The 23079-nt window shown below is 37.9% G+C and overlaps 1 protein-coding gene across 1 annotated transcript in view; it reads right to left on the bottom strand.

Annotated features, from left to right (window-relative positions):
* Positions 1-23079, bottom strand: part of LOC149174758 (isocitrate dehydrogenase [NAD] catalytic subunit 5, mitochondrial-like) — a 117301-nt gene that overhangs the window by 62452 nt on the left and 31770 nt on the right. The window contains exon 2 of the mRNA XM_089419406.1: positions 10286-10606. Within this exon, the coding sequence (XP_089275532.1) occupies positions 10286-10606 (321 nt within the window). The remainder of the gene's footprint in view (positions 1-10285; positions 10607-23079) is intronic.

Here is a 23079-nt window from a genome sequence, read left to right as displayed (position 1 = left end):
CCTGAATTTTTAAATGGCCAAAAGCCTAAATGTGGTCAAATGGATAAATAATAAAGAAGCTCTAAAGAATTTGGGTGTGGCCAACAGATGGGTGAGAATGTGGCTCTAATACCAAATGAAAAACAAGTGATTTAAGCTAACTCTAGCATCCTCTTGGCATAAATATTCATGAGACTCGTGCTAAGACGTGATCCCTACCACTTGTTGATTTCCCCATCGGTTGAGCCTATTGTTTTCAGCAACTTTCAAATCTTATTTTTTATTTTATTTCTTCCAGAAGAGCCCTACACTTTCATTGGCCACAACATAAAGGCTAAGGCATATTGTTTTAGTCTTAACATCAACCAATCTATAAGGTTTATTGTTGTCATTGCACCTTGGAGCATCATTTTTTGGGATTTCACATCATATTCAGTAGGTTTTTCTTTAAGAACCCATGCAAATGAACCAAAAAATTCAAGACGACTTACTTGAGGCTTTTGTCCAAACCACAATTCATATGCAATCATGTTGATTACCACCTTTGTTGGAGACCGGTCAGTAAGATAAGATGTGTATACTGGTTTATCCCAATACTTGTAACGAACAAAATTTTTCTCTAACATACAAATGGCCATCTCCATAATGGTATTATATAATCTCACTTTTACTCCAAGCTTTTACTAGATTGACTTGCAATTTAAGCAAGTTGTTATTAGGTTTACTTATTCTCGAAGGAAATTTCTATTCTAGCAAAACCAAGAAGTTGCATGTTCTTCATACATGTTCTATATATTTAAAGGAAAGGAAGTTGCTTAGTTGGAGAGCAAATGCATGATCTATTGCCAATCTAAAGAGGGCACCTTGACTAGACTTAAGAGAATACTAGTATTCTTAGAACATAAGGAGTGGTTTTTTCGGACCATTGCATGCTTATCTCGTTTATTCTCTTCCTGCAAGTTGGACGCATAGTTTGGGGAGAACTTCAACCTTCTATTTTCAATTTACGACTATTCTAAGTTAAAAAGAGTGAGCCCCACTAAAGAGTTCTATTGAATGTGCATGAAGGTTATTTTTAGCAAGAGTAGGGCACACCCACTTGTTATATTCAAGGCAGATCCCAATGCTTTTTCATTTGACATTTTAGCAAAGTGGAAAAAGTCACCCTTAGGAATAAATAGGCAAGGGTCCAGAAATTGAAAAAGTCGTTAAAGTTGGGAGGTTTTTGAAAAAATCGACAAAAACTCTCGGCAAAATTTAGAAAGTACAAAAAATTCATTTAAAAAAATAGCATCTAAAGTATCCACAACATCAACTAAATGCTTGCCACATAACTATGAAAAGAAAGCTAATATATAAGATGTATAAGAAATCTAGTGCTACATCACATATCAATAGTGAATCAAGTCTTAAATCCTGAGTCCTAACTCAGTCTCAAGAGTCAAAATATCAACAAAAAATATAATAAATGTATATCATGATTCATCATCATGAGTCATCTACATGTCATAAACTAATCAGTCATTGAGTTCCTTTGCCCCTTTTACAGGAATAGGGAATGGCTTTGCCTTTTCCTCTAGAGGAAGAAGGCCTTGCCCCTGGGGCTACAAATGGACTTTGTCGTCCTCTAGAAGCAAAAATAGGAGGTTGCCTCTATCCTCTGTTGTTGCCCATCCTAGATGGTGTCACGTCCTCCTCCTCCTCTACCTCACCCTCCCCTTCAGTTGTTACCCCCTCCGGCTCCAGTGCCTCCGGATCCACCTCTAACCAATTAGCGACAAAGTCCATGATGGGCCTCTCAGTCTCAACCCTCTATGCAGCAGTGGTGTTAAGACTCAATATGGTCCAATGAGATGGCTTCCACGTCAGGTGTATTTTGAAGTTGTCTCACCCATAATTAGGTAAATCCCCTCCTCTTGGGCAGTGACAATCACCTCTCTCCATAGGCATGAATCGCAAAGGTTAGAGTGCAAAATGAGTGGAAAAAAGGCCTTTTCCTAACTTATACACAACTCGACACCTCACTCACGCTTTTTTGGATAAACTCCCAATTTTATCCTGAGTTTTATGATTAAATCCCGAGTTTTTCATTTTTGAAAAAATCGTGAGCAGCCGATAAAATCGGCAAGTTGAAAAAATTGCGAGTTCCAGATGTTATCGAGATTTTATCAGGGTTTTTAGTGCATGTGGAGGGAACCTTATATTGCATACTTATGTGCCTTTCTTCTCCAGCTAATGTGCCATAGTTGAGTGTGCATGACATACCAACAAGGGTCATCTCTTATATTTTCAAGATACTCTCCAGAATTTCTCTTAGTTATAAGAAGTTGTGCAAGCAAAAGAGATGATCATTAGTGTCTTCATTATACCATCTACTTCATTCAACTTTTTCACTTTGAGTGAGCACTTGTTACTATTGTAGCAATTGGATTTCCCACCTTCACAACCATAGTTGATCTTAAAGTGGTGTGAGGAAAATGTAGAAGCCTTGGCATGATTCCTTCTATTCCCGAGGATCCTTGTAATGAATATAAAATCAAAATCTTTTGGCTGCCAATATGAACATACATGTGTATAAGAATTCTATCTAGCATAGTTCCTACATGTTTGAAGTTTTCTTATGAAATACATGAAATCCTAAGATTCCAGATATTATCTTTTGCCTTGCAAGTTTTCTTTTTACTTCACTATTCCAACGACAAAGCATCCCTCATCCTAAAAAATATTTATTGCACCAAGAGGTAATCCACAACCCAGTATGAGGGAGATGTTGTCACATAGCGTTACTTTAACAAATTAAAAAAAATAATAATAAAAAAATGTCTTCCATGAATAAAATACTTCAATTTCCACCTTAATTTTATATCAAACTTTATATAGAAGGATGAAGTAATTGAAAGCATTAAAAAAAAAATACTTTTTAGTATGAGGGAGATATGAAATTCCTTCACTACTTAATATGGAGTTGACAAATGACATGTAAAAATAATATTATTGATATTACATGATGTGTAATTCATTTTATGTTCAATTGACATGTAACATTTAAAACAAAAACATATTAATAACAAAAAAAATGTTCTATAAATAACATAATTTTATATCAACTTTTCATAGAGAAAAAAAATAAAATAAGTTAAATCAAAATTTTCATATATTTTCAGTTTTCATTGTGAGGGAGATATGTAATTTATTCCATTATTAATATGGAGTTCATATTAATAATTAAAAGAGAGAGAGATTTGTAATTCCTTCAATGTTTAATATAGGGTTACATGTAACATTTTTAAAAGTATTAATAACAAAAATAATTCTATATATATATATATATATAGAGAGAGAGAGAGAGAGAGATGTAACATTTTAAAAAATATTAATAACAAAAATAATTTTATATATTATACAAAGCAAGTTAAAATTAAAAATTTCTTATAGTTAAAACATTTTATTAGTGTGTTGTTCAAAACCAGCATAGATCCATCTTAACTCCAGATTTACCAAGAGTCAAGAGGACTCAAATCTCTCAAGTGCAAAGTTTTCCTCGAGTTTATCCATATTAACTCTAGATCTACCAAGAGTCAAGAGGAATCAAAACTCTCAAGTGCAAAGCTTTCCTCAAGTTTTGCACTCAAAAAAAGGTTTGCATGTTGCGAATTTGATCCCTCTTAGTGTTTGGTAGATTAAGAATTAATATAGATCTAAGCTAAAGTAAATTCATGACAACTGCATCTAGTTTTGTGATGTCTTTCCAAAATAGCCATCACTAGCTACAAAACATTTGTCTCAATGCTTGGCATTCCAGAAGACTTTAGAAGGAGAGAAAGTTTGCGACAAATCACGTGACAACAAACGAATAAGTCTGCCCTCTATGAACTCTTTCATAAGGTTCAAGTTTTCGACACACAAGCATGGTTATAAATGTACTTGGTTCTTTATTTGCACTCAACAATAACTTGCACCCACTCCAACTTCCCTATGTCCTCCAAAAATAGATCTATGCAACAAGTAGCACAAAGGGTCGAAAAAATAGTACGGTATTTTCCACCTAGTAATTTTTTGGTTGCCACATAATTTGAAGTGTTGTCCATGATTAAGTCAACAATACTTTTAACCCCAACTACTTCCACGGCATCCGCAAACAATAAATATATTAGAATTCCATACTTTAATGTGCGGATGCATTAATGGCCTTCAAGAACATGGTTCCTTTAGAGCAAGCCACAAGAAAAATGATGATTGTTCTCCTCTAACCTATCCACCCATCTAACATAATTTGTTCAACTTGTACCCTCCCATGAGCCTTTAATGCCTACCAACTATGATTTATAAACTCCAACTCCTCATCTATATCTTCCCCCTTGAGTGCTCAATAAAAGGGAGATTTGTATCTAGGGCTAGTGTTTGCAATTGCATCTACCATGAGCTTCCTCTTAGGTAAAAGTATGTTTCCTAGTGTGTTTCTTTAGCATGCATTAGTTGCATTGCAATCCGATGGTCATGATATGTTCTAGACATAGAGTGATCCAATCGCTCATATTCTTCTCAATACTAAGTAGAGCAGCTTCTTCTTTTTATTTTTCTAGGTTTCTTGTGAAGCCAACCTTCTTCTCTTTATCTTTCCCCTCCTCCTAGCTCTCATCTATTAATATTTGATATCTTCCCTTTTCCTTACTCAACTCTTGGTCCTGAAGATGAATCCAATTGGGGATTTGAAACGTCAACCATTCTAGAAGATGAACTTTGTGGTGAATTCTCTAGGAAATCTACAATCAAACGATCTAAATATTTTAAAAAGATGGAGGCCTTGGAAATAGAAATGAACAACCACAACGTCAAACCTGATTCTTCTTCTAACACTTCTTCGCATGAACATACACGTTTTGCTTTTAGTTTCTTGTTCAATGCAACCTCTACTTAGTCTTCTTATGAGTGTCTTGTTGATTCTGGAGCACTGTATCATATGGCTAAGGATAAAGCCATTTTTTCCACTCTTAATGATTGTGACACCAAACAAATATTTGTTGGTGATGATAGATCTCTTAGTGTTGTAGGGTTTACAAAAGTTCAAGTAGATAATGGTCATTTCAATTATGTATTATGTGTTCCAAGACTTTTTTACAACCTTCTATCAGTATATCAAATCACTCATTCAAGTGAAAGTAAAACCATAAATTTTCCACCTCATTAAGTTATAATTAAGTATTTAAAAGATCCTATGCACATCCTTGCCACTACAATAGTTGATGATATTACTAGGTTGCACAAGTTTGACAACTCTGGCTCATCACCTTTTCCATAAGTTTTTATTGCTCATAGTGATAAGTTGAGCAAAGTTTGGCATGAGCAATTTGTTCATCTAAACTATCACTCATTGCAGCAACTATGTAATCAAAATATGGTAATTGGTCTTCCTCTCGCTTCATGCAGAGATAGCGTTTGTGCTAGTTGTGTTCTTAGCAAACATCATCAGGACAATTTGACAAACATGCCTCTCAGCATGCCTCAAACCCTTTGCAAGTTGTTCACAATGATTTGTGTGGTCCACTTTCTTCTCCTTTCTAGGTTTAAGTATGTCTTAACCCTCAATGATGACTTCTCCAAAGTCCAGACACACTTGGATTTATTTCTTCAAACTTAAAGAGTGAATTTTTTGACTTGTCCACGGCCTACAAGGCCCTTGTAGAAAAACAATATAGGCATCAACTACAAAAGTTAAGAACAAATAATGGAAGTGAGTATGTCGACAACAAATTTAGAACTTACTACACTACACAAGGCATTCAAATGCAACATATTCTTCCAAATAAACCACAGCAAAATGACATTGTTAAAAGAAAATCTTACATTAAAGAAAATGACTAATTGTATGATTCAAATTTCAATCTAAGGGTTTAAGTCTTCATTATTGGGTGAAAGCAATCAACTATGCAAATTACATAGTAAATCACACTTCCACAAAGGTTTTAAAAAATATAACACCAGAAGAAGCATGCACTAGCATTAACCCAAAAGTAAGCCACTTATGTGTATTCGGTAATGTAGCATGGGCTAACAATTCCAATGTTGATAATATTGGTATCAGCAAAACATCAGCGAGGGTCCAGAAAACATCTTGTCGGCAATATTGGCGAAAATATCGGCAAATACAAGCATAAAAAATAATTTTTTTCAAATTTATAAACATAGCCAATATTTTGCTGATATTTTGCCGATATTTGCCGATATTTTCAAAATAGAAAATATTGCGATATTTTCTCAGCGATATATCGTTTTGCCGAAAATATCGCGATATTTTTGAATATCCCTGATATTATCAACAGTCAACAATTTTGATGAAAAAAGGAAAGCTTTATAGCCTAAAAGTGAGAAGTGCACTTTTGTTGGATATTTTGAAGATGTAAAAGGTTATAAACTTCTACAATATCACTCCAATGAAATAATCATTAGAGAGATGCTAAATTTGATGAGAATCTCTTGGCTTGCCAGCCCACTCAACGGTTGGCCCTATTCAACCAATGAGACATCTTCAATATTTGTGCCATGTTATGTTCCTATTCCAATTTCTTCTTCAAATGATGGCAATGAGGATGAAAATCAACCACTACGTACTCACCTTCCTCAGGATGAGTCCATCGAACATGAACCTGCACTAGCACCACAACTTCCCTGATGGGTTAGTTCAACACGAGAGCAATTAGTGACCTTGTTGGTGATCCTCTGTACCAATGACATACTCATTCAACGAGCTTCCTCTCATCCGCTTCAGTTTCAGAGACGTATGATCTATAAACATTTGCAAAAGCTTCAGGCCATCCAGATTGGGAAACAACAATGCATGAAGAATATTGTTCCTTGATGGCAAATAATATTTGGGAACATGTACCTCTTCCAAAAGGAGAAAAACTTGTCAACAACAGAAGTAGTTGGTGACCTTGCTGATGATCCTACATATCAACATCGTACTCATTCATAGTTCCTCTTGTGGCCCAAGTTTCAAAGACTTATCATCCAAAAACATTTTAAAAAGCTTTAGGACATCTAGATTGGGATACAGCAATGGCTGAAGAATATCATTCGTTGATGTCGAACGATAATTGGGAACTTGCACCACTTCCAAAAGGAAGAAAAATTATCAAATGTAAATGGGTATATAAAACTAAGTATGCATCAAATGTAAGTGTTGAAAGACATAAAGCCTGGTTAGTCGCCAAAGGATTCTCTCAAGTTGAAGGGAATTAACCACAGTCAAACCTTTGCCCCTATCACCAAAATGAATTACATCCACCTTGTTCTAGACCTTGCTTCCTCAAATGGATGGGAGGTCCATCAGATGGATGTTAAGTTTGCCTTCTTGCATGGGAATCTACAAGAAGAAATCTACATGGAACAACCTCCTACACATGTTCAGAGTCAGTCCAGCCTTGTTTGTCACCTTAAGAAATCTCTCTATGGTCTTAAACAAACTCCTCCAGCTTGGTATGCAAAACTGGATGGCTTTCTGGTTGACACCGACTTCTCTAGATTTCATTACAACCCCAATGTCCACACCAAGAAAGCAGACAGTTGTCTCATAATCCTTGTTCTTTATGTTGATGAAATTATCCTTACTAGCTTTAACAAGAAGTTTGAAATGACAGACTTAGGCGATTTGCATTACTTTCTTGGCATCCAAGTATTGCTAACCAAGGAAAAAATTTATTTCCCAATCTAAGTATGCATGTGATCTTTGACGCTTCCACATGGAATATGTGACCTGTAGGATAGCATCTCTTCCTAGAGACCTACAAGCCTGTAAGACGGCACCTCTGGCCATAGGCTTATGGGCATATATGCAACATCTTTTCCCATGGGCCTACAAGCCTGTAGGATGGCATCTCCACCCACAGGCCTGTAGGATAGCATATCTGCCCACAAGCCTATAGGATGGCATCTCTGCCCATAGACCTGTGGGAAAAGATGCCATCCTACAAGCCTATAGGAAACCCTCTCAACCCACAGTCCTCTGGGCTGAAATGCCATTCTACAGGCCCTACAGTATATATTATAAACTTAAAAAAAAAACTAAGTTAGCAAGCTAAATAATAGCCCACTTGTATTTTGAATGTTGAGATCCTGAGAACTTCACGCAGCATCCAGAGATGAATTGCTCCTCCACACAACAGCCAGTTGATGATGATGAAGCCTCCTTCAATTGCCCTCCTAAATGATGATGAACCCAGTGCCCACAATTACAGCACAAAACACTCTTATAAGGAACAGATTGCTGATGAAAATCAATGGAATGAAAAAATAATGATGGAAGAAATTGATCATGAAAATAAATGGAATGAAAAAGAATGATGGAAGAAATGTCTTTATAAAGACTTCCACCCTCTCAAATGCATCATTTTCAGCCTAAAATTCCCTCCAAAGCAATGGGGTCAACTAAGTCTGGGCCAGACTACTGAGTCTAGCAAGTCATGATGTTTGATATTGATGATTCATAATTACTCAGTGCCTTTGGGATCATTATATTGAAAAAGTATATTCAAAATGTTTTAAACTTGAGATGGCAAATGCACCTAAATACCAATATTTCATTATGTATTGTTAGCATACTCTAACACAGCACCTTTTGGTCAACATATGCACTGAATGTTCATTGTCCTAGTGATGTATTTGTACTCTAAATATTGATCAAAGGACCATTGTCCTGCACCACATAACCTGCCCTTAAACACTGGTTCTGGGTATTATACACGCAAAAATCTCTGTTAATTAGGCATGAAAACAGTAATCTAAATAGCTATAGGACAAATACATCATTCTGCTGTCATTGCAATATCTCCACCATTTGGAATAACTAACCCTTTAATTGCAATGATTATGATGTTGCTCACTGTTTACCTTTTTGAATCGATGGAGAATGTATAACTAAAGGATACTCTTAACATAGTTGCAAAATCTGCTCCTAAAAGAACACGGATTTATACTCTTCAAGTAATATTTATTTTCATGAAAGTTAGACGCATCTTGGGCTAATATTTCTCCTGGTTGATATCAAGTTATCAACAATTAACTACAGTTTGTTATTGTGCTGTTGTTGATAATGTCGTAAGCAATTGATTCCAATGGTGGTTTGTTCATCTTTTGATCACATTAATTTAATGATATATGAGAATCGAGAAAGATTTACTTTTCATTGCCACGCATCACTTCAATGAGTTATCATTTAATGTGAATATTTTTCAAACTTGTTCATGATGGTAATTCGATACACTCACATTTGCATCAGCATCCCTTTATATTGAGAGTGGATGTCCATTTGTCATTGTCAAGCCAAGCTAGAAGAGCATCCCCTATTGCTACACAACCTAGCTCAGTTTGACCCTTAAGAAAACCCTCCTTAGGTTAGGAAGCCCCTTCCTTAACCTTAAAGTGAGGACCAAAGCCACCAATATATTGCCGGATAGTTGTTTCTTGGATCTCCCACTGGGGTTAGGACTTCCCCCCTCGAGTGAGAATTTGAGTTTCAACAGGGATGTCTTCATTTTTCTCCTTGATTTCCACCTCTGTTTCTGATGTGGTTACTAGTGAATCCTCTTTCCCCATTCATCTTGCACCTACTTATAATGATGTGCAACTCTTTATCGCGTTGCGTCCTTGTTTATGCCTTTGGTTGCTTCTCTCATCCGGTAGTTTAGCTTATTTTATTCTCTACTTTATCTTTTACCTTCTACTAGTTGCTTTGGCAGTCCCACAGCTGGTCACTACTGGATTGTACTTTTGAGTCCTATTAACCTACTAATCTGGCCATCCGTAGACATTCATAAACGTATCTTACATTATCTTTTTTTTCGAAAGAAAATCCACAGACCCACTGAAATTGAATAATTCCGTAACTTTCTATCACATAAAATTACTTTGTTTGGAAAAATAGACAATTTTTATATTAACTAGTTAATATATATATATATAGATAGATATTGAAAAAAACTGCTAAATTTCAAGAGTTTGAATAATAACGTCGATAAAAATCTCACAAAATTTCGACACTTCCAAAGTAGTATGGTTATCTGTTCCTTAATATCATGCAATTCATGCTCAGTGTTGTTCAATTTTATGCCCTTGATGAGGAAAAGTGTAACTAAATTTAGTTGCAATAAAAATTCAACTTTTGACATTAAAATTGAAAAGGTTATAAAGAAAATTAAAATTTGAATCAAGTGCAGGCTTGCAATGAATCACTCAAGACCACAAGATCATCCTTCAAAAAACAACTTCATGTAAAACATGCATCATGAGCAAAGAAACATAACAATCTCACCTGATGTTCAAGGCCACTATACTCTCCCTCTGTGTTTTCACGAATAGTCACAAGATTTACATTGTCATATCGAGTTTTATACCCAGGAAGACTGTAACAAGGTCTCACATTGGCATATAGTCCAAGCTCCTTGCGCAAAGTAAGATTCAATGACCTATGACCCTTGCCAATTGGAGTAGCCATAGGTCCTTTTAGCCCGATTCCATTTCTCCGAACTGACTCTAAGCTCTCCCAAGTCAAAAAGCTACCAGTACGAGGATCTATTTCCGTCCCTACAAAATGTTCTTCCCATTCTATTGGTACACTAGCTGCTTTAAAAACCTGCAAACAATACAAAAACATAATTTGGAAAACTAAAGCTCTGAAATCAATTGTATACCTTCCAAGAAAAATAAACATAGAAGTTAGAACACAATACTGCATTTTTGGACATCACAGAAACCACTAGAGATGGCCCTTACAAGCAATCAATAAAATCAAATGGTAGATCATGATGGATATATTGTGCTTCTGGGTGACCTGCAGACTTTATGTTGTGCTGTGTAATTATTTTGAGATCAGCACAATATATACCAGCCACCAACTCTTCCTCACCTTTACGACAACCATAACCATCAAAAGATACAATCATCCTCAATTTAAGAGAAGCACTGATTTCAACAAGCCAATAAATGTAAATATATATTAAAACTACTTAACAAAGTAAACATTTATCTATCATGACTTCAAAACTAATAGCAGATATCTTTCATGAAATGTAATTAGTACAATGTCACGCCAGATTCATGTTATACTTTCCTACATTTTTCACATTTCATTGACTTTGGTCATAATGGCCGGAATGTTGCTGAGAAAAAATAGTACCAACGAAGCGTTTCCTAGGCATTTACCATTTTGGCCTAGAAAGACACATTAATAATCTTTTTGTCTAGGGATATAATGAGTTTATTCATGTCTTGGAGCAAAAGTACCTTTTATGAGTTAGGTACCATGTACTTTAATTTATTAAAGTCACTAGTGTTATAAAGTGACTTTATATGAAAAGTACATAGTGCACTTAATAATATTAAAGTGACTTTTCTGTTTTAAAAATCACTTTATGAGAGAAAAAGTGCCCAAGGTACGTAACATTAAAAAGGTGTCTAGGAGTTTTTTAAGTGAGGGGGGCCACATGAGAAAAAAGGATCAAGAGAGGGAAATAATTTCTACCCCTAGTCTAATGAGCTGAGATTTAATCTCAAACATTAGATCTCTAGGGCTAGGTTTTCCTCACAAATGACAGACAAAAGGAAAAGGAAAAGGAAAAGGATTATTCTCACAAGAAATTGGGGAGAGCGTATGAGGTTTTGTTTTGCAAGGACAGCTTGAGAGGAGCTCGAGTCCGCAAGAGGAAAGCAGCACGCAAGCCAGAGCTTAAGAATTGTTGGTCAAGGTATTCATTCTCATCAGTTATTGAGGAGAGCAGGGAGAGAAACGAGTTTAGATTGCAGCCAAGGAGAGATCAAACTGCTACAAGAGAGGAGCTCGAATTCCTAGAGAGATCACATGCAATTCCAGCTGAGTTTCCAGGCTCAAAACCGAGATTCTTGCTCCAGGAGTTCAGGACGAGTTTAGGGCCATGTTTGCAGGCAGATGGACCAGGTTTATTGTCAGTCTGTCAGACCGAGTTCTGGGTGGAAAAATTAGGCCATGACTGGTGGCGAAATTAGGCTGTGACTGGTGGAGAAATTAGGCCGTGACTGGTGGCGAAATTTGGCTGTGACTGGTGGAGAAATCAGATCGAGTAGGGAGGAGAACTTCAGCCCATTTTTTGGGTTATACAGGCCGAGAAATAGCTCTCAGACAGAGCGATTTTCAGGCCTTCTCCAGCTCACTCTCAAGGTTGTTACTAGTCAGAGAAGTGGCAAAAATTCCCAAGACCTTTGTGCTCAGTTTGGCATCAAACCAAACTGCTATTAGTTGCACTGAAAACAAGCTAAGTCAGTCTGTGTTTAAGACTGAGAGAGAACTCACTTTTCAATGTAAAAGCAGCAACTTCAGCAAGATAATATGGGAGTAATATTTGACTTTCTCACTGTGCATAAATTTCCTTAAAAGCAATCTAAGAACTCCTTGAAGACTGATTTTCCCCTTGTGGGTTTTTTGAGGGTATTTAGACCAGAAATAATTGTGTAAAATGTGTAAATTTTTTACTGTGCTTGCTTGTTTTATTTTGTCATGTCTGTTGGAAAATGTAACTAGTTTTAGTCTTCATACTTGTCAATGTACTCAAATCATTATGTATCTTTTATGTTACAATAAAAAGAAGAAAGAAAAATATCATTTTAAAGCATGGGTTTCATGCTACATTTTTTATGGTCATCTAGATAAGGCATGTTCTTCATGCTTCTAGGGTTTGTCATATTTTTCTTGAGTCAAAAGAGTCTTTGTCATTTTGATAAGACCCTATTGAGCAAGTTGTAACATGTAAAAGAAAATGATCTTGAGCGTAGAAAGTCCTAGAAACCTCCAAGCACAAGTCGGCCCAAGAAAAGAGAAATCGGCCTAAAAGAAGGAATTTGAACCACACACATGAGTATAAATAGAAGCAGCATTGACGTCATTTGATCACCAATTCGATCTCTCTCATCAAGAAGTTCAATCTGAAGCTGGGAACAAGGAAGAAGCAAGAATGAAGGTCTAGGAAGCAAGGAGAATCACTCAAGAAGCAAAGAGAATCCAAGAAGAAGAAATAAACTTTGTTAAAATTGGCAACTAGGGCCAAACTCCATGTGGGTCCTCTTATTTATGGCATCTGATATTTTTATTGGATCCCTCTCATCGAAAGGTGTAGGATTGATCTAAAGATCATCCGATTCCGATAAGTATTTATGAAGTTATGAATTTATTTATGTTATAAATCAAATTGTCAAGTCGGCCAGCAACTTGAGTAGGCTCAGAAGCCCAATAGACGTGTCTATTCATCATCCATGTTTTAATATAAATTGGTGAGGACTTGAAGTCATTTTAGACAGGTATTCTTGAGGTGATCTCCTCTCCACGTCTTGGGTTTTTGGAGAAGGAGAGAACTAAAGAATATGCTGGCCTAGAAGGAGCCCTAGCTGGAGATGATGCCCTAACCTTATCCGCTGTAAATGAAGACATACGCAGGTCATGAAGGTCCCTACACGCTGTCAATAGAACAGCCCTGAACACAGTCAAGTGATGCCCTAAATACGTTGTCCAAATATCTTATACGGAGACCCTATTACACTGTCCAGATGTATTATACGGAGGCCCTAAATACGCTGTCCAGATATCTTATACGGAGACCCTATTACGCTGTCCAGATGTATTATATGAAGGCCCTAAATACGCTGTCCAGAAGCCTTATACAGAGGCCCTAATACGCTGACCAGTAGCCTAATACGCAGGTCATGAAGCTGCAGTGATAACCGCAGTCCAGCATGGAAGTGGAGCCACAGTAAGCTGCAGAGGAAGGTGAGCCACAGCAGCCACAGTCAAGTATAGCAGCCGCAGTCTAAGCATAAGGTATCGGCATATGAGGTGAACTCAGGTACAAGGACCCGCACTCAAGGGTGATAGATCCGCATTGAATTAAGGTGGTATCCTTGTCAAAAGACTACACCTCGATGGCCATAAGGTGCAGTCATACTGGATCACAGATTGATGGAACAGCTAGAAGGTTGGACCTAGCCACTGCAAAGCAGTTACACTACAGCATGAAGGATCCATGTTTATAATTCAAAGCTGTAGGTGACAGCGTGGTAAATCCAAGGCTGTCTATGGAAAGAAGCTGTCTTTTTGTAGCTGCTTAAGCATATTGGTCAGTGTAATACAACAGTGATCTGAAGATGAAAATCTCGGACGAAGGGACTATGTTACACACAGCAACCCTGAGATATAGATCTCAGTGCCTTATGGCAAGGGCAGCATGATAATCATGATGATGCACATTAGCAAGGGCAACATGATAATCATGCACATTAGCAGGGGCAGCATAATGATGATGATGCACATTAGCAAGGGCAGCATGATAATCATGAAGATGCACACTAGCAAGGGCAGCATGATAATCATGCACATTAGCAGGGGCAGCATAATGATGATGATGCACATTAGCAAGGGCAGCATGATAATGAATGATGCACATTAGCAAGGAGCTATATGATGATGAAAGATGCAGCATAATGGGCAGCATGATGATGAAAGCAAAGGATGAACAGTGTCAGATCATGATGATGAATGAGACAGCATGATGTAGCATGATGCTGCTACACGGTAAGGTGCAGCAAATGGACGAGATGCAGCACTAAGATAGGTGAAGGAGTCACCTTAGAGAATCAGTTGAAGCAATATGTCTTCAACTGATCTCATGCGATATCAAAAGTTAAAACACTGACTTCTATTGTAAATGTACTCTCTCTCACTTTCTCTGCTGAACTTTGAAGAACATAAAAGAAGAATTGATCAAGGGTTTCCCCACATTGGGGTTTGTCCCTGGATGGCGCCACATCTTGTGTCCTCTTGTCTTGGCTTGTCTTCTGCAATTTATATTTATGTTCTATCTGCAGTTTACTTTAATACTGATGTGATTGCTAACTGTGAAAATTTAAATAAATTGCTCTAGCATAGAACATACCTAAACTTAACAACTTTGTTATTGGACCTTATTCTCTCACACGTGCAAAGGTTAGGGCTTTTGTAGTTTCAAGGAAGGCTGAAAATTGCAAGTCTGAATTGGAGGATGTCGAATTGCAGATTCAAGTTGCAAGAAGGCCGAATTCTCTAGTTTGACTTTGGAGACCTTGGCTTGTTTGGAGGAAGACTTCTTCAGGAATTGACATGTGCCAGAATTAGGGTTTCCACAGCTACTACAGGGCCTAAGTTGCAACTAGTTACAGGTCAAAGCTGGGGGCCAAAGTTGAAATTGGAAGCAGGTTGAAACAAAATTGATTCTTGTTGATTTGGTTGATCTCTGACCTAATTGGAAGGGCTTCTTGGAGGGTTGACTTGGAGCTTGGAGGAGGACTTGGTCCAGGGTTAAGGTCTTGGTTTTCTCATTTGAAGCAGATTATATAAGAGAAGAGATTTTTTGGGTCTTGCCCTGGGGATGGGTTTTGCCCTGGCTTGGAGCCTAATTTTTGTGTCCATTGTCTTCATTGTTTTTGCACTTGATAATTGTTTGATGAGAAGATATAATAAAGAAACATAAGAAGATAAATGAAGTTCACAAGCAATTATTAAGGTTAAGGAGAAATTGAATTAAATAGTTTCTTTATGGTATCAGAGCTAAGGTGAACAAGAGAAGGCAATTGGACGATCATCTTGAAGGATTTGTCATTTGCAGAAGGACACAAGGAAAGAAAAAGAAGATCTATTGACCTAGAAGGAAGAGAACTACATCAAGCCTTCATTGAAGAAGACCTCATCATCAAGCTCTCATTGAAGGAAGGAAGGACAAGCTCTTATTGTAGATTCTCTAGTGCATCATCTTGAAGAAGAGGAAGCATCAATGAATCTTGGGACCATCATTCACTCTTTGAAGCTATGCAAAGATACTATTATTGAAGGGATCCTAGAAATCATCATTATAAGGCATCGTTTAAGTCTCCTCATGCCGCAGGGCCCGTGGCTAAGTTTCTTAGCCACATAGGGCCCGTGCATGGCTGAGAAACTCAACCACAGGGCCCAAAAAAAAAATCGTAAATTAAAAACCAAAAAAAACTATGTTTAAAATAAAATAAAAATGAAAAAAAAAAAATCATGGAAACCCAAAAAACATTCAAAAACAAGCAATCCAAAGTTTGTTCATGAAGCCTACCTATTTGTGATGAAGTTGGGTTTGATCTGATGAAGCCTCCTTTATCCTCCTCCAACAACTCCTTCATTGTGCAATTGAGTCACTCAACACTCATAGAAATGAGTCAAACACTCAAATGACAAGTGAATGACAAATGGAAGGGAGAGAGGTGTTTATAAAGCATTTTCTTCCCTGCTTATAAGGGGAAGATGGTCACATTTCGAGACATAACAAGTAAATCAAAATCAATAACACCTTCAGTAGAAGACTTCAAGGATGTCTCAGACTTGATGTTTCAAGATAACAAAAAAAAGAAGCAAAAAGAGCTTGAAGAAGCCATCTGCAGTAAAGACAAAGAAATTTCGCGCCTCAGAGATCACAATGAAAAACTACTCGAACAAGTCAAGAAAGCCAAAGCCACAAAGAAGGAACTCAAGAAGCATTTATTAGAACAAGAAGAAGAAAATTTACGTTTTAAGAGCCTTAATCAGACATTATTAGAACAAATCAAAAGTTTAAAAGATGATGAAGCTACTAAGAATAAAGTCAACAATTCAAAAAAGGATGAACTTGTACGTTTAAGGAATCATAACCAAACCCTACTTACGCAAATAAAAAAACTTAAAAATGACAAGAAATCATTGAATGACAAGCTAGAACAACTTCAAGGTGAAGTATTGAAGTCGTCAGTCATTTCAGTCCAAGTTGAAGATAAGGGAATAAATACTGATCCAATCAATATCACAAGTAAGGAAGAAGAGGAATCTAGAGAAGTTAAAACATATGCAGAAGCTGCAATCCAAACAATGGACATTCCAAATGATGATTCAATCGCCAACTTAACAACAACAGCGCCTGAAGAAAATCAGGAATCAACCACTAATATGATAGAGGAAAGCCAAACCAAAGGAGCTATGTATCGACATCCAAATCACAAGAGCAGACTTTCCAATCAAGCTACATACCAGTATCGCTCAAGAAATAAACAACATAATTATGTTCCCAAGGATAATGAAGTTTGCAGAATGTAGTCCTATGATAAGTAGGCATCACAAAATTTGATTTCACAGAAGATCAGTCTAGGATGGTCTAATCCCTTCTTAGTGCAATAGTTTTGTTTGTCACTTAGAGAATCATATCAACTAGTACCAACGAAAATGACAACGCTGAGATGAGAAGACATTTCAAACAGAAAAAGAGATCAAGTCTTTCATCAGTAAGCTTTGAGGACAAAGCTTTTTGAAGGGGAAGGCTATGTTATGAATATAATTCATAATAAATGTAAATATAAATATAATAATAATAAACGATAATTAATTAACTAATGATTAGTTAGTTAGTAATGAAGAGGCATGTCTTAGAGACATGGCCATTCGTGAAAGGGCACCTACGTAGGGTATATAAGTAAGCCCTCATTCTCATTTGTAATCATCCTACATCAATTCTTTATACAATATTCAATTTACAATTACTATCCAACGATGGATGTCTTTGTCTACAAAGTATTTTAAATATTTTCGGTGTGTATACGACTTTTGGTTGTTACAATGTCCCATGTTTCATTGAGTGGATATGAGTACTATGTGACATTCATTGATGACCACTCCAAGAGGACCTGGATTTACTTCCTAAAGACCAAGGATGAGGTCTTCCGGCGATTCCAAGAGTTTAAGGCTCTTGTGGAGAACCAGACAGGGAGGCAAATCAAGGTGTTGAGATCAAACAATGGGGGTGAGTACACTTCTGCGGAGATGAGGGATTTTTGTGGGAGTGTTGGCATCAAGAGGGAGCTCATTGTGCCTTATAACCCTTAGCAGAATGGGGTGGTGGAGAGGAAGAACAGGACCATTGTGGGTGCAGCTAGAGCGATGTTGCATGATCAGAGTTTACCTTTCTTCTTGTGGGTTGAGGCATGTAACATTGTTGTTTATTTGCAGAACAGGAGCCCACACAGAGTCTTGGGGAGCAAGACTCCTGAGGAGATATATACCGACAAGAAGCCGGAAGTTGGGCACATCAAGATATTTGGGTGCCTTACATATTCACACGTCCCTGAGGAGAAGAGGACGAAGTTGGAAAACACTGCAGGGACAAGTATCCTAGTGGGTTACAATGAGACCAACAGACCCTATTGCATATATCTTCCTGCAAAGAGGAAGATTGTCCTGAGGAGGGATGTGACATTTGAGGAGGAGAGGGCTATGAGGAGGCCCCGGTTGGTTGATCAGGTAGTGCAGCAGACTCCTCAGCAAGGGGCCACATCACAGGTTTCAGGGGCATCAGGTGGTATGTTAGGATCTTAAAGTTCACCTTCTTCAGGGGTGACAGGTTCAAAAGGCACAATTTCGCTTGGGACAGACTTACCTGGTGCAAGTTCATGAAGCACAGTATCTAAAAGTTCAAGATCTCCTCTGGTTATTTCAAATCCTTCCTCGCCGGAAGAGAGGCACCATTTGAGGATTTTCCCATACCACCACAGGAGACTGCTGTAGGAAAAAGGAAGCCAAGATGGCTTCGAGAGACCTTGAAGGATGCTCAAGAGGCAGTGAGGAGACCCACGTGGTCAGTGAGGGAGAGTAGACCGCCAGAGAGCTTGGGTGGCTTTGTCATAAATGTTGTGGAGACAGAGCCAGCTAGTTTTGAGGAGACCGCTAGACAGCAGATCTGGAGGGATGCCATGGTGGAGGAGTATGCCTCTATCATGAAGAATGATGTCTAAGAGATAGTGCCACGTCCTGATGGGAAGTCAGTTGTGACTTCCAAGTGGCTCTACAAGGTCAAACATGTTGTAAATGGCAGCGTTGAGAAGTTCAAAGCTCGGTTTGTGGTGTGGGAGTTCTCACGGGTAGAGGAAGTTGACTATGAGGAGACCTTTGCACCGGTTGCTCATTATACTTCCATTAGAGCAACGATATCTATAGCAGCTAAGGTGGGCTGGAGAATTCACCAAATGGATGTGAAGATCGCCTTTCTCAATGGTGTTATACAGGAGGAGATGTACATTGAACATCCTGAGGGCTTTCAATTGCATGGGAGGGAGTCTCATGTATGTAGGATGAAGAAAGCTTGCACCAATGGCATGGTACGAGAGAATAGATGCCTACTTGTAGCATATGGGTTTCCAGAAGATTGATGCAAATTCGAAACTATACTTTATCTTGGTAGGTGACGATCCACTCATTCTGGTATTGTATGTGGATGACTTGTTTATTACAAGGGAGGACAGTCTCATCCAGCACTACAAGAGAGATCTTGCTTCAGAGTTTGATATGACTGATATGGGGTTGATGCATTACTTTTTGGGGTTGGAGGTTTGGCAGGAGGATGGGCACATCTTTGTGGGCCAGGGCAGGTATGCAGGTGATATCTTGAGGAGATTTTGTATGGATGGTTGCAGGCCTATGGCTACTCCTATGATCACCAACTGGAAGAAGTTGCATGATGTTGATTCCAAGTTGGTGGATCCCACTTTGTATCATCAGCTAATTGGTTCATTGATGTATCTGGTCAACACTAGACCGGATATTTGTTTTGCAGTTAACAAATTGAGTCAGTTTATGATGGAGCCCAGGAGAGTACACTGGGTGGTTGCAAAACATGTGTTGAGGTACTTAAAGGGCACAGTGGATTATGGTTTGGACTATGTCAATTGTTATGGGGTCAGATTGATTGCTTGCTCACACTCAGATTGGGTTGGTCGTGTCAGTGACCGGAAGAGTACTTCCAGATATTGCTTCTAATTGGGCTCGGTAGTTGTGTCATGGTTTAGTAGGAAACAAAAGTCAGTGGCATTGAGCAGCGCAGAGGAAGAGTACATGGCAACTAGTCGGGCAAGGTGTGAGGCATTATGGCTTCGCAAGATGATTCATGGAATATTTGGGCAGATGTTGAGACCAACTACAAATTACTATGACAACCAGAGTTGTATTAAACTCTCTGAGAATCTAGTATTTCACAATTAGTCAAAGCATATAGAGATCAAATACCACTTCATCAGAGACTGGGTTCAGAGAGGAGTAATGATGCTTAATTATATATCCACTGATGAGATGGTAGCAAACATTCTCACCAAGTCTTTTGCAAGAGGCAAGCATGTTTTGTTCAGAGGCAGGATGGGAGTGGTGAATAACACCTTCCTTGATAAGAGGGAGTGTTACTAGGCATTTATCCCTTTTAGCCTAGTAGACACATTAATAAATTTTGTCTTGGTGACATTTATGAGTTATATTAATGTCATGGGTGGAAAATATACTTAAAAGTGTTGTACCATGTACTTTTCCTAATATAAAAGTCACTTGTACTTTATAAAGTGACTTTATGCGTAAAGTACATAGCGTATTTTTCTATGTTGCACGAGTTTCTGGTATGCGGGTACTTCGGGTACGGGGGAACAAGTATCCGATGCAACTAGAAGCTTTGACCGAATTTACAGGAAACGTCAAGTTGAGAGCGGCAATAATATAATGTATTAAAATTTAATATATAGTAAAAATAAAAATACAATAATTTATTAATTTCCATCCAAAACTTGCCAATTAAATTCCATCCTGTAGATTCCATCTTGCAATGAAATATGTAAAAGATTAAACTTTGAAACATTATCAGAAAAAATCAAAATATTAATCCATCAACAATTTGCCAATGAAATTCCTTGCCAACAAAGAAACATACGGAACTCCCAAATCGAAAAGAAGGCTATTATTACTTGATTATTATGTGATCTCATGCAACACTTTACTATATTCAACTTCGAAATTCAAGTTTGGAAATTTATAATATGAAACTGACTAACACACTACTCTTTCTCTTTTTGACCATCACTCTAATTTGTTGAATCTTATCATTAAAGCTTCAAGATAGACTTCAAGATTGTTGAACTTCAATATTTGCAACAGAAGCTGCCAAGGAATGACTGACAATTGTCTATATTTTGTTGAAACCATTGCTACATCTCCACGTCTATGTTGCTTTACAGAGCCCATGCAGTCCAGACCCCTGACTTGTCATGTATCATTTAGAAAATAAACAATTGGTACCTCCTCTGCTGAAAATAGGTACCTGAAAGGTGAAAACTAATCAAAATAGGTACCCGAAACATCAAAATCTGTTGTAGTGAAGCTCCCAAAAATCTCCAAAGTACCCTTTGAAGGTCCCGGTGATTTTGGAAAGTTTCCCACTAGCTCCCATGCTCCCAGGAGCAAGAGAGCGTGGGGTACGTGCTCTCCAATGCCTAGGAGCGGTACCAGTGTTAATATGGCATTTCTCTAATATTAAAGTGAGTTGAAAAATCACTTTATGAGAAAAATAGAAAAAGGTACTAGGATATTTTTAAGTAATGGGGCCAATGTGTGAGTAGGATCAATTGAGAGAGTTGATCTCAACCACACATCTTGAGATTTGGAGATTAAATCTCATCCATTAGATCTTAGGTTTAGGGATTCAATATTTTCTAAAAAGACAAAAGGGAAAAAGGGAGGCTCATTCTTCACTTCACACTTTGAGAGAAAGAGACGACGAGAAGAGAAGAGCAAAACTTCATGGAAGAGAGAGTTTGCAGCTAGAGGGCTCGAATTCCAAGGAGGAGGAGGCAGCTACTACACCACAAAAACCAAGGAAGGCAGTCATAGGAGGCACGAAATTTGAGGCAAAGAAGCACAAATTTCAAGCAAGCTGCACAATTTTTTAGGAGAGACAACAGCACAAATTTCGAGGGTTTCTAGGCACAATATTCGAGGAGATATCAAAGTTGCACAATGGTGGGTGGGCCGTATAGCCAAACATCAACAGCATGACAGGAGGTGGTACGAAGACAAGGTGTTGTGGCAAGATGTACGGCACTAGAACACAGTCCTCGCTAAGAGGGAGTGTTAGTTTTTGTAGCATCGAATGTGTTATAGTCACGAAACTTGGTGGAGGGGCTAGAATACATGAGATCTCCATAACCCATAAATCGTTTCTAGAAATTTCACCTAGAGATAGCTTAATTAGATTATTAACCTATTTTTTAATGTTTCCTAAGTCTAAACTTACGAAAACTGGTTAATTAATCAGAATTAATTAAGTCAAGGTGAGAATTCTCTGGAAACTCACAGGATTGACAGGGAAATAAATTGGGCCCTTGATTAAGTTCTAATCTTGGTCGTTGGTACTCCAACAGAGGATTATAAGAAGTGGATGGGCACTTGGAAAACACATGTGAGAACCACAGAGAGTTTGATTTTCTTGGAGAGTTCGATTTTCCAGAGAGCCAGCAGTGCTGGAAGAGTACGAGCTTCAGTAGGGGAGCAGAAACAGAGAGCGGCACAGATAATGATCCGAAGAGAGTATTCCAAATCCATAGAGGCAACAGCAAGAGGCTGAGTTATTCCCAGTGAGGCAACACAGAGGATTGGGCAATGAGCTTCAGAGGGCAATTCGATTTAGCTGTGGGAAAAATCGATTCAGCTTCCAGTGGCCTAGAAAGTCTTCCAGAAGGTCGGAGAATCATTTTCCTTAGCAAAGATAGGCAAAACGACTTGATCGGATGCAGTTTTGGGCTAGACGTCCAAGGGTTTGCGCAAGCACTACACAGAAGCCATCATGAGGGGTCCAAGAGGACAAGTTTCTAAAGCTAAGTTGTGTCGAGTTTCCTTGTGGAGGAAGGGAAATTCCCTTAGATAATTTGGCCAAATTTTCTTGCTATTTGGATTGTCAGTTGGGCATCCATAGGTTGTACTCAGAATTTCACTATTGCTTAATAATATAAAAGCCTTAGCTACTGCACCAGTTTTCCCAAGTTGGGTTTTTTCAAGGACATTTGTCCAAAAATAACTGTGTTAATTTGTGTGTGTGTGTGTGTGCTAGCATTTCTTAATTCCCAATGCTATTATTTTCCACAATTTTATTTATGAAGGTTGCAGTGTGATTTATTCAGTATTTTTCATAGCAAATAAATTGTTAGATTAATTAACAATTAGAAGAATAATTTCCAGTTGTTGCAATAGGATTTCAG

This window comes from Pinus tabuliformis, chromosome 4_1 (assembly GCF_031772625.1).
Source record: "Pinus tabuliformis cultivar Carrire ecotype Pingquan chromosome 4_1, CPIR1, whole genome shotgun sequence".
NCBI lineage: Eukaryota > Viridiplantae > Streptophyta > Pinopsida > Pinales > Pinaceae > Pinus > Pinus tabuliformis.
This window is presented reverse-complemented; position numbering and strand designations above follow the sequence as displayed.